Source organism: Strongylocentrotus purpuratus, unplaced genomic scaffold (assembly GCF_000002235.5).
Source record: "Strongylocentrotus purpuratus isolate Spur 01 unplaced genomic scaffold, Spur_5.0 spur5_scaffold_13, whole genome shotgun sequence".
In the NCBI taxonomy this organism is placed as follows: domain Eukaryota; kingdom Metazoa; phylum Echinodermata; class Echinoidea; order Camarodonta; family Strongylocentrotidae; genus Strongylocentrotus; species Strongylocentrotus purpuratus.
In genome coordinates this window covers 23,183,266-23,195,784 of record NW_022145598.1, presented here as the reverse complement: position 1 = coordinate 23,195,784, position 12,519 = coordinate 23,183,266, and the positions used below count along the sequence as shown (strand labels likewise).

The 12,519-nt window shown below is 36.6% G+C and overlaps 1 protein-coding gene across 1 annotated transcript; it reads right to left on the bottom strand.

Annotated features, from left to right (window-relative positions):
- Positions 1 to 2,001: 2,001 nt before the first annotated feature.
- LOC575398 (peroxisomal biogenesis factor 3) lies at positions 2,002 to 12,268 on the bottom strand. The gene is made up of 12 exons (XM_030983186.1): positions 12,082 to 12,268; positions 10,776 to 10,907; positions 9,302 to 9,383; positions 8,475 to 8,518; positions 7,938 to 8,059; positions 7,431 to 7,506; positions 5,866 to 5,920; positions 5,070 to 5,164; positions 4,159 to 4,306; positions 3,675 to 3,782; positions 3,038 to 3,134; positions 2,002 to 2,420 (listed from the first exon to the last, which is right to left on the bottom strand). The coding sequence occupies exons 1-12, from the start codon at positions 12,152 to 12,154 to the stop codon at positions 2,286 to 2,288; spliced, it is 1,167 nt and encodes a 388-aa protein (XP_030839046.1). The 5' UTR covers positions 12,155 to 12,268; the 3' UTR covers positions 2,002 to 2,285.
- Between the last annotated feature and the right edge of the window lie 251 nt (positions 12,269 to 12,519).

The following is a 12,519-nucleotide window of genomic DNA, read 5'->3' as shown; positions in this document are numbered from 1 at the left end:
CTAGATGGAAGAGTACCTTAAAATGACGGAAACTAAATTCATAGTCCTTTCCCTCTGCGTTATGCTTACAAAAACATACAGTAAGATTCTTGCAAGATGACTCATGTACACCAACAAGTACACATGTGCTTGGTCTTTATCTTCCTAATCCTGATTCAATAACATGATGAATAGGGTGGACAGGTATTATATCCTGATCCCTAAAGAATAATACAAAGAATCCTTTTCATGAACTTGATGAGAATGAGGAGATTAGACATAGCAAACAATATCAAAGGAGAAAATGGCCTCTGGAGAACAGTAGGCCTGTCTTCATCAGCTCGAGTTTGCCAAATACCCCGCTATTTTAACTATCCCGAACCTCATCAGCCCACAGTTGCAATTAGCAGGATATTTTTCAACCAAATATCCAGAGAAATCTTGGTCTTGTTTCCAAAATATCCTGCTATTTGGGAAAAAGCAGCTAGTTTGCGCCCCTCTGAGTTAGTTGGCAATGAGCATATCAGTCTGGTGAAGACGCAATTTCGAGCTTCAGGATAATATCCAGAGTCTGAAAATAGCAGGTGATTTGGCAAACTCGAGCTGATGAGGACAGGCCTATCGTGACTTTTGTGGTCTTCATAAACACTGAAGTCCTTCCATACAACTTGTTAACTAATGTAAAGACTAGTAGACTACAACATACATGTAACAGATAGCAAACAATAGTTAGCAAGAAAATCATGACCTAACCTTTAAAAGAATCCTTTCATAAAGCTTGATAAGTAATTTGAAGATTACAACACTGCAGATGGCAAACAAAAGCAAGGGAGAGATTACGTTTGGACAACAATATAGCCTCTCATAAAACTTGGTACATAGTGTGAAGAAGATCATGAGGGCCTACAGGTGGCAGAAGATTACGCTAAACAAAGAATTGGTTCTGCAGCGTAATTAATTGGTAGAGTGCTCTAATATGGTTTCAGAGAGTACACTAACTCCTTTTGTAGAGCCTTTTCATAAACTTGATAAGGGGGTACAGGTAACAATGGTCCAGATGGCAAACATCAGCTTGAGAAAGAATAGGATTGTAGCTATTACAGCAGCATACATTCAACCGACTCGGTAACATTGCCTCAGATTCTGAAACAATATCCTGGATTTAGCTCATGCTGCAATGATAATTATTAACCTTTAGGTCAGTCAGGAATCCCATGACTTTTACAAGCCGATCGCCAGTCTGATTATCAAGATATTTATGATTGGAAAATCAAAATTTCATATTTTGTTAACCTATTCACAAGCCCCTCCTAGGGTTTGGCTCAGGTTGACACCACTTATGATTTAAACTAACCAATAACGTTATAAAGACAAAATTAAGGAATCGATCAAAAAGTTTGAGGGAATCATTCAAAAGACATGAAAAAGATGAGATGCAATAAGCCTCCAGTTAAACCAAGACACTTGGTCATACAGAATTTTGAAAATTGAATTTACATCACTTTAACCAATGTACATGTACATCACACATAATGCTGCAATATCATACTTGATGCTTAAAATAATACAATCATATCATCTGTATAAAGGTTTACAATATTCAAACCTGTGTTGATACCATATACTTAGCTTAAATTTGTAGTCCCACATGTGCACATTTTATGCATGCTTTTAAAAAATAAACAAACATATAACAGATCGACTTCCAACGACTTTACTTCTCTTTCTTCCTAGCATTGTTATAGTCACGAGTTACCTTTTCCTCTCTTCTCCATCACTCTCTGGCATGTCCCATGTGCTGAAATCCATGTTATTACACAACATTCTATTTCAATTTGTGGTAGTCATTCTTTTACCCCTCTGTCACCCGCTGGCTAGTCCCGCACGCTGAAATCCTTGTTGGCTCATAAACGTTGGATTTCTCTTTGTGGTAGTCATTCTTTTACGGTCAGATTTATTTCTCCTTTCTGTCACTTTTTGGCAAGTCCCGCATGATGAAATCCATGTTGATTCATAATGCTCTTTTTCACTTTCTTACAGTCGATAAAATTGTTGCATATTTCATTCTCTTCTCGGTCACTCTTTGTCTGGTTCCACATGCTGAAGTCCACGTTGGCTCATAAATGTGCATTATATCACTCTGTTGTATTCACTAAAATGGCTATATTCCCAACTTTTCTCTGCCACTTTTATGTCCGAAATGGTTACCTTTACCTCTCTTCTCTGTCAGTCTTTAGCCAGTCCCACATGCTGGCATACATGTTGGATCATCAATGATTTATTTCAATTAATGTGTCAAATGTCTCTTAAATCCTTTCTGCACTACCATTCTCATTGGGTGACCTGACATCGCCATTTCTTTCTTCATGGGCCGGAGGCTGGCTGAAGCCCTCGTAAACATTAGAAGCAAAGTCCTTCACGCACTGCATCAGTAGCAGCTCCTGTGTGATGAGAAAAATATTTGTAACTGAAGGAAAACTCTATAACAATAATAATATATCGTGTTTATATAGCACTTAATACATGAACAAGGTCTCTCAGCACTTATATTACCCTGGTCATTTGATTTGGGCTTGCCCGCACACAACATATGCACATTCTCCACTCCCTGGGGAGCATTCTAGCCAGGCACCATTTCACAGACACTCACAATGCCGGGCAAACTAGCCTAACGTTCGCATCTTAACGGATACCCATTTTTACACCTGGGTGAAGAGTGGCAGATTTAGATCGACGTCTTGCAAAAGGATATACCCAAGTGCCAAGCTGGGATTTAAACCCAATGACTTATTCTCTAGACCACAACACCTTTACAAACTATATATAAAAAATGTTTGGTTTGGGTTCGAAAGATTTGCTGAGGAACAAGAGTCAAACAAGCAAACTTGTGCAAAAACACAAAATATATAATTTGAACTTTATTGTTCCATCTTTGAGTCATCAAAATCGGACATAGTGAAACCCATACAAATTTAAATTCAGTCAAAAATAAGGTGCCTGACTGGGCAGCCACAAAGTTCATGCAGTAAGCTGCATTTTGATGGAATAAAATACAAACCTGGATAAAATGGTTTGGAGTATCACAGCAAAGTGCGTTGACCTGGCCATTAACAATGGGTATGGCTTTGGCCATGGCTAGTTTGAGTCCACATGGGCTGCGAGCAAAAGAAAAATAAATTACTCAATGTCATCCAATATTACACATTATTATCTACACATGTATATAGGCTTCCAAGTGGTACAATAAATCAGTGTAATGAATATCTTTAGCGCAGTCCCCAGATGACTGACCAATATTGTTTTCGTATTGCTCAGTCATCAGGGAACTTCAACTATCGATATCTATATCGATATCCCACGAATACAAAGCCATATTTACTGAGGTAAGTCAAATGCTGTCTCACTATGACAATATTGGACTCGTCTCTGACTCGTTCAATATCGTCATAGCTCGAGCAATATATTCTTGTATCACACTCAAAACCATCCAATATTATATAAAGATCAGAGGAGACAAATGAAGATAGCATGGACAGTGTGTCCAACATTTATCAACACAACCAAATATAGTAATCATATTATATTTATAAAGCGCCTTTTCATTAGATATGAAAGCGCTTGAACAAGAAATACTTATAAAGTGACAGAACGTTATCATATGAAACTTACATTAATCAAACCCTTCAGTGACCTACCTTTCTCCATTTCGAGTTGTGACTGGTCTAAAGAACTCAGCCATGTTGTCCAGTAGACGGCTAAATCCGATATCAAGGCAAGAATTCATCACACAGCTAAAATCATGGCTGTAAGGGGGAAAGGAGCATAATGCAGGCTCAAAATTAGATTCCACATGAATGACAACAAAAGTGTCTGAGTGGAGAGTCTTGCCCCGCAGTTGACAAATTTCGAAGCTTGAGGGCGTGTGAAGAAATAAGTATTAAAGTCCAGAAAGCTGCTTATATTTTTATTATTAGAGCTAGAGGAGATGAAAGTTAAAACAAAACAAAACTAGATGGATCATCGACTGCACGCAGTCGAAAATGATGCTTCCGCCATAGAGCGATTTTACAAACCAAAACAGAAGCAATTTTTAAAATTCAATTTTGATTATAATCCATTGACAGGTTCTCAGAATATTGTGATTACAAGCTATTTTTCATATACATATATGCACTTTACCTTTCAACTAAATCCCTAGTCTCTATTTGCATCTGGCTCAGTACAAGCTGGTCATCGCTGAGCCGACATGCAGATTCCTCTCCATCTAGTCCCTCTGGCTTCAGGAGATACCTCCCCAGGGGGTGAATGGAACAGTCTGGTACTACCACTGTACAAGGAAACAGAAGTTACAAACAAGTATTCAATATGGATATTGGATAAAAGTTTCAGCACCCCCAAAATAATGTAGTTTGAAAAATGGTACCAGGAGATGAAGGAAAAATAAAAGAAAGTGGTAGGAAATAGGATAAAAGGCAGTACACCACATGAGAAAGTGGTAGCTAAAGAGACAGACATAAGAAAAGAGGGGAAAAAATAGGAGAGACAGACATATGACCCCATGCAAAAATAAAAAGAATATTAAGATGGGAAGAGAAGAAAGAACAAATAGGAAATAAACTGAAATGACATAGGAAAAAGAAAAGAGGAAATTTGGAGGGGAGACAGCGGGATGAAAACTAAATTAAAGAGGTAAAGATGATTATAAAGAGAGAGATGGATGTACAAAAAACAGAAAGAGAGACAGACAAAAAGACAGACAGACAGACATACAGAAGGTGAGACAGACAAGGGAGAGGAAATGTACAGACAGACAGCCAGAATGTGAGTCAGACAACCAGACAGACAGACAGACAGAGGGGGAGAAAATGTACAGACTACAGAGAGAAGGGGAGAGTAAGAGAGGCACAGCAAAACAAGTTCACTAACCTTCTCCTCCATACTGCGTACAGAGAAACAGAAAGACAGACAGACAGACAGAGAAACAGACATACATAAGGTAAGACAGACAGCAGGTAGGTGAGACAGACAGACAGAAAGAAAGAGAAACAGACAGAGGGAGAGGAAATGTACAGAGAGACAAGTCGACTAACCTTCTCCTCCATACTGCGTCGTTTCTACCTGACCTCTGACCTTTGCTATGATCTCCTCCATGTCTGACAGGCTTAGAAGCTGCTGTAATGATATGCTACAAAATAAAACATATAGTGAGAATTTTAAAATGTGTATATGACTGTTCCCACTGATAGAAGACCCTTGGTCCATAGTTACTTAGCTAATCTTTTTCTTTTCCCAACATCCATGTGACTCTTTTATAAATAATAATAATAATAATAATTGGATTTATATAACACTTTTTCCGAACGATACAAGGCGCTGCTCTCAATAATCTTGTATTGTATTCATGACTTTCTTTGTTTTTGCTGAATAAATAATAATAATAATAATCCATATGTGCACAATCATTAAAGAAAGGAATACAAAATCTATGATACTTTTTAATCCATTGCCTACTGGAACATGGTTGCCCCTGTATTAAGCCTATGGCAATGAATGCATTTAGTAGTCAATGGGTAAAGAAAAAATGTATTGCAGTGGTCTACACATACACAAGATAGCAGAAGAGGGTACATAATTTAGTCATAGGCCTTAGTGCTCCATCCATCCCCCCCCCCCCCCCAGAGATGGGAGGGGGTCCATATTTACCACATCTAGAGATATTTACTTTATTTAAATGTATATTTAGGCTTCAATAAAATGTATACTCATGTAAAGAAGACACTATCAATCTCTCAGCTGTTGAATGAGCAAAGAAGAAGAAACAAACAGACAAATTAAAAGACAAAGAATGATAATTCTCTAATCTTCTAGGGGGTAAAAGGGCCTTACCTTCCAACAACATTCTGGACAACTTCTTGAACATGATTTATGAGCTCAGTCAAACCTGAAAATACAATTTTAATGGAATAAGATGCTTATCATCATAAAACAATATTTTAAAGGTGCTGGATAATAAAAGCCATTTAACAATATGCATCAAGGGTTGAAAATTCAATATGAGAAAATAAACATAAGGAACTTCTCAAGAAGAATATTTCATCATTTAACTAGCACCCCAAAAAATGGCATAATTCTTTCTCACATTTCCTTCTTTGATAATGTTAGTTCAACATTGCCCCAAGGACTATACTGCCCTTCCGTGACAAAACAGCATAGCTGACATTTTTTACAAATTAGATTTTTTTAGTATGGGTGACTCAGAACATCAAATTACACATGTTAAACTAAAATTTAGCATTTCAAAAATACTGTAATTACTTATTTTGATAAGTCAACACTGAATAAAAACATTAAGACATTTTAAATAACAAATTGAAATGCATGTTTCTTCCTATATCTCAGAAACATTAAAATGTCAGTTATGCTGTTTTGTCGTGGAAGGGCAGTATACAACATTTACAAAGCTATAATTCACAATGCAATATTTGTATAGATTTACTTTGTTTGCTAATGATATTTTAAAGTAGGGCACAGAATATGCAATGTTGATATTATTATTATACAACATTGATAAAGCTATAATTCGCAATGTAATCCTTGTGACACATTTATTTTGTTTGGCAATAATAATTTATAGCAGGGCACAGACTATACAATCTCGACGTTACTATATATGATAAAAAACATGATACTTTGAACACATTAATTTGATCAGTATTTTATTTATAGATAACAACAGACTGTAAAAGACCTGATCATAAGATTGCAATGTTTCCAATCTGTGTTAAGCAAATAAGGAAAGCTTTGGGCATGACCATGACGAACTTTAATGTATCAACGCGATACTTGTAACCATTTTTACAAAACTCAAAAAGGCTGATCTTGCAATTGCCCCTTCTCTTTGTCGAGGGGGAAGAGAAAAAACAATATATCTACTCCAGACATACATGTAACTGTGAATCACCCTGATAATTAAATGGGATTGTGCCCCCCCCCCCCCCTCCCTCCAAACTCATTCACAAAGGATATAGGAGAGCATATAGTAGTAGTATATATCTGTAGTATATATATACATATTATGTATATATACTACAGACATTCCATGGGGTTGAGGGCAAAACATAAAACGTTGGTATGAGATCTTCTACTACACATGGAAGATGAGGTGGTCTTTCTATACAGGTGATCACTAAAGCAGGTTAGACTGTATAACAAAAACTGTAATTTATCACTGATGACAACTTTAATGAAACCAAGCCTTTTTTCAGTGACAATGACAAAAATCAGTGCCTAATCTGCTGATAACTAATGAGAAGCAGGGATTCCACTAGCTTATAACAAAAACTGTCATTTGTCACGGATGACAAGTTTTGTGAAACGGGGGCCCTGGTATGTCACAAAAGTTGTCCCCAGGCAATCCCATGGAATGACTGAAAAACCAAAGCCACACTCACCATCTGTAAGAAGGTATTGAACCATGGCAAGATATTCCTTCTGTACATCCTGCGTGGCATGTACCTGGTAATATGTCTGTGAGATTAACATAGTAGAAGAGAGAGAGAGAGAGAGAGAGAGAGCATCGTTATTTGAACAGAGTATTGAATATGCCTTTAAATATTTTTCATGAAATAAGGATTATTTGAGGTGATAAATCAAATATTGTAGCTTGAGAAGCTTTATGTTAGATTCTGTGACCATTTATTTTTCTATATTTACCACAACTCAAGTTTATCTTTAATCTCCCCATTCCATCTTGTTCTTACCAGGCCATTCTTTCCTATCAGCGTATCAAGATGTGTGTAACCTCCAAGAATGTTCAGCTGTACTCTCAAGGAGACTGTCAAAACACTGTAATCTACACTCCCTACAATGCTATTCTCTCACACTCACTCTTCCCTTACTACCCCACTCAACCCTGACCCTTAACCGTATTACCCCACCACACCCCATCTTGTTCTTACCAGGCCATTCTTCCCAGCCAGTGTATCCAGGTACATGTAACCTCCCAGAATGTTCAGCTGCACTCTCAGAAAGGCCGTCAGCAACACAGTACTGTACACAGAGACCACCATTCTTGTGAAACCTGAAATGTAAGTCCAGAAGGAAAATGCTTGAGCTCTCAAACACAGAGCCAACACAAAATCAAACATTTATAATTCTTAAAGAATGCTGAAGGCACCTTTCATGTATAAGTGCAATAAATATGCTTGAGTACTGCACAAGCAGAGAATCATAACATTGTGACAAAAGGAATTGTGAAATTAACTGAAACAAAAATTCATTGAATTAACTTAAACAGACAATTTTCAATTCGGTCAAGAGAAATGCCTTCCTGAATGCAAAAAAATATATTCCCTCAACAATTGGCCTAGGGTTAATTTCTTAGATTAGATGAATTCCTGCATTGTGACTTCAATCTTGGTTCTAAAAAAAAAAATCCAACTCTAAACCTATGATCTGAAACCAAAAGTGAACTTCATTTATCCGTTTATACTTACTGACAACTTTCAGCTCATTCCATACTACAACCTTGTTTTCAGTTCTGTCAGAAATGAAAGAGAGAAAGAGAGAGAGAGAGCATTAGTGTAGTTATTCTATAAAAAAAAAAGCATGATCCAGTATAAATGAAAGTTACAAACCTGTATTTTTACTTAAAGCAATACTCATGAAAATCTTCATTTGAACTACATTCCATAACTTCTTCTCTGACCAACAATGACAAGTAAACACCAAATTTAAATTTAAAACAGTCCCCCCAAAATGATCCATGGTACCTTTTGATGATCCATATGACTGATAACTAATCCTTACAATGAAAATCTTCTTTCTATGAGACATCACATATTTAAATTGTTAATGGTACATGTTATGTGATGGGCTGCTGGAAAATGTTTCGATCAATACTTATTCAATTTAATACTAAAGCCTTCTACATTCAGCCTCTCCCTTCTCTTCAACTGTCTTTCCTGTTCTTATCCTTAATTTTGTATTTCTATTTACATTGTCTTTTCCCCTTCTTCCTTGGATTTTTCTTCCTACATTAATCATGCTAATTATGTTTCACATTTACTATGCCAATTTGCGCATCATATTTTAATGTCCTCATAATATGCTGGTATATTATTATTACGTATTGTCATATGCATTTTGTATGAAGTAGCAAGCGAGACAGTGGCTGCCGGGCTCACAATCAATTGGGCAAAAAGAATTTCCATTTTCGGTTTAACTTAATAAAATTTGGAGTGGACTTTAAAGGATTATTATATATTATTATATTAAATAGAGCAACAAACAATTTCTCTAAATATCCAATACTATTTCTTACCCTGACTTCAGCTTCTGGATGAGCTCTTCAGAATTGAGATGGTAAAGAAGCAGCTCCCTCAGCTTAGGGATCATGGACAGCACTGAAAAAAAGTAATAACAGAAACAATGTAAATTAAATCACTTGCAAATTCATGCAATCTAATATACCAGTTTACCAACCAATAGACCATTTTCGTAATGTAACCAAATTAATACATAAGTCTTTGTGAAGTGCCTCAATACAAATTATTTCTTTCACCTGATAAGAATAATAGTATAGTATTAATGACTGCTTTGAGAGAAATAGTTGTTTTTATACGCTCAAGGGAAGGTTAGAATTGTGCTATTACCCGAGGCGTGCCGAGGGCAATAGCCCAATTGTAACCTTCCCGAGAGCGTATAAAAACAACTATTTCTCGAATATTAAAGCAGTCATTAATACTTTTATATGCCGAAAAAAAAATAGACTAAAAAATAAAAAATAAAAAAACTTTTGTCGAAGATGGGATTCAAACTCTTGCGTACAAAGGGTGATGTAACCAAAATCACCGCCTTAAACCTCTCGGCTATCGCGCTCTGTTTCCTCACTTAGCAGTTTTCTCTAATATATACATTAAAATGGATTGACAACGGCTTCGGTGGTGGATGCTTCGCGGCAGTTCCATTAAACGGGCCCTTCTTTTACTTTTGCAATGCATATTGGCACAAACTTAGATCAAGATCTATCGGCAGATGTTGTTTTTTTGTTTTTGGAACTTTATTTTCGTCTTCATGTCAACAATGCAAGATAAAATTTTCGGTAAGATCGATCGAGATTCAATAACCATGGTTATTGGGATTTTGAACTGTTTTAACCATGGTTACTGGGAATTTTCGGGAACAGTTAAAGTTTATGAATGCAATTTCGACCAATCAGATGGCTGGATTTCTTAAGTGAGGTATATAATAATCAATAGTCAGAGTGCAAACTGCATATATTAAGTGTTGCTAGGTAGGTCAAGCCATAATGTTTGTCCAACCTGGCAACAACTAATGTATGCGGTTTGGATTATGCCTATTGAAATACTTTTATTCCTACCAGGTGAATGAAATAATTTGTATTGAGGCACTTCACAAAGACTTGTGCATTAAATTTGGTTACATTACGAAAATGGCCTATGCTATTCAAATTTATGGACGTTTCTTTCTTGGGATGAAGGAATGATCTAAAGCTTATTTCCCATTGTTTTAATGGAAATGCATGTTAAGAAAATAGCTTTTCCAAAATTCAGATAACAATTCTCATGCTTAAAGTATGAATTATTGTACAAGAATAAAAGAAAAATCAAGTGGGCAAAATTTACTTTGATGATATTTCTACATCAGTCACACTACCAGACCACCAACAAGGTTGGCCATTTGGTGTATCAGTTTATGTGTCAGTCTGAGGTCAGTTAGAGGCCGGTCTAAAGGTCAGAGGTTGGTCTTGTCTGATTGGGATAGGGAAATATCACCTGTCATGTTGCAAGTTCGCTGGTTGCTCTCGAAATGGTGCGCTCTGCGAGCCATTGCGAGACATTCTGCTTCTTCTGTCTCTCTCCATTCCTTCAACTTCCACTCAGCATACTTGTAAAGGAGTGATGCACCTGGAGAAAGAAATTTAGTTTTGAATTCCAAATATTTCACTTTCCTCTTTCTATTAAATGAGTACATGTAATAGCATGAAAAAATGAATGGTTATCTTGATATAATTACTGAAGCTGGAGACTGGTTAACTGTTTGAAGCTGGTTAACTGTTTTTACCATCTTGTCTTTAAATTACATTCATTAATGTACCTATTTCTTTTTCCTTCAACTTCTTGTCTTCTCCACTTATAAATAGACTTTATCAATATCATTTTGTAACTTTTATTCAATTGTTATCTTTGTATATTTTTTAAGGAAAGTATTAAATAAAGTGAGCTGAACTGGACATAAAATTCTTATTACCGGTACTAATAATTTTGAAAACTAAAAAGACTCATTCTGACTAAATCAAGTTCCTTTTTTATCACCAGTTAAAGCTTATCAACACTAGTGTGGCTAGGACTCTGTAGGAGGGATTAGACCACACAGCGAGGTCACTCACAGGTGGCTATCTCATCAACTCAGGTCTCAGCTCTCAAATAACATAAGAAATAGAGGATCATGGGGGACCAACAGGCACCAATAGGGGAAGTTTTCTATATAGAGGGAGCAAGTAGCTACAAGTAGGACAGTGGGGCTTTAGGTCCACATGTCATCATTCTCAGACTCAGTGTCATCTCATCACAAATGGAATATAAATTGCAAATATTAATACTCCTCTTCCTCCTCTTCTTCTTCTTCTTCTTCTTCTTCTTCTTCTTCTTCTTATTCTTCTTCCTCCTCCTCCTCCTCCTCCTCCTCCTCCTCTTTTCCTCCTCCTCCTCCTCCTCCTCCTCCTCCTCAGTCTTTCTTCTTCTTCTTCTTCTTCTTCTTCTTCTTCTTCTTCTTCTTCTTCTTCTTCTTCTTCTTCTTCTTCTTCTTCTTCTTCTTCTTCTTCTTCTTCTTCTTCTTCTTCTTCTTCTTCTTCTTCTTCTTCTTCTTCTTCTTCTTCTTCTTCTTCTACATTTTATTTTGAATTCCTATTGCGGGATGTGTCACGTTGCAGATGAATATTTGATACATTGCAGATTTAACATGCGTATGATTGTTCGCCATGTTTACAACTCGCCCACACACAACGTGAGAGTCACTGACACAAAAACACACGGGTGGGAATATCATCACGCGCCAAACAAATAGATAATGAAAATATACCTCCTGCAACTGCACCAAGAACCAAGAATTTTCTTCTATGGCGTTTCACGAAGTTCCAAATGCTCCCCAGCATTTTTCTTCAGATGTGCCTTCTCTCAAACTTCAAAGGTTCAGAAATGTTTCCAGCTCCGAATTTAAAATCGCGTGAACAGTATGTAAACAACAGACGGAATTTAGACCCTTGATCGGAATCGTCCACTATTTCGCCCCCTGCCCCCGAGAGACACGGTACAACGGTTCTCGATACAAGATGGGAAAGGAGAACCTTAGTTAGTGAATTAAACAATAACAACAAATGTGTGCATATAATATACACACATTTTTGCTTCAATCCTAATTCTTCTTAATCATCTAGAATGGCATGTGGGATAACAGTAATGATTTTTCTGAATAATTTTGTTTTTGATATATATATATATAAGGCTAACATTGTCTCCT

Excerpts from the sequence above, each read along its gene's own strand:
- LOC575398 (XM_030983186.1), bottom strand. The coding sequence starts at position 12,154 with ATGCTGGGGAGCATTTGGAACTTCGTGAAACGCCATAGAAGAAAATTC. Across the intron at positions 9,384-10,775 it reads GCGAACTTGCAACATGACAG|TGCTGTCCATGATCCCTAAG; the intron begins GTGATATTTCCC and ends ACTTTTTTTCAG. Across the intron at positions 7,507-7,937 it reads TGGCTGGGAAGAATGGCCTG|ACATATTACCAGGTACATGC; the intron begins GTAAGAACAAGA and ends TTAATCTCACAG.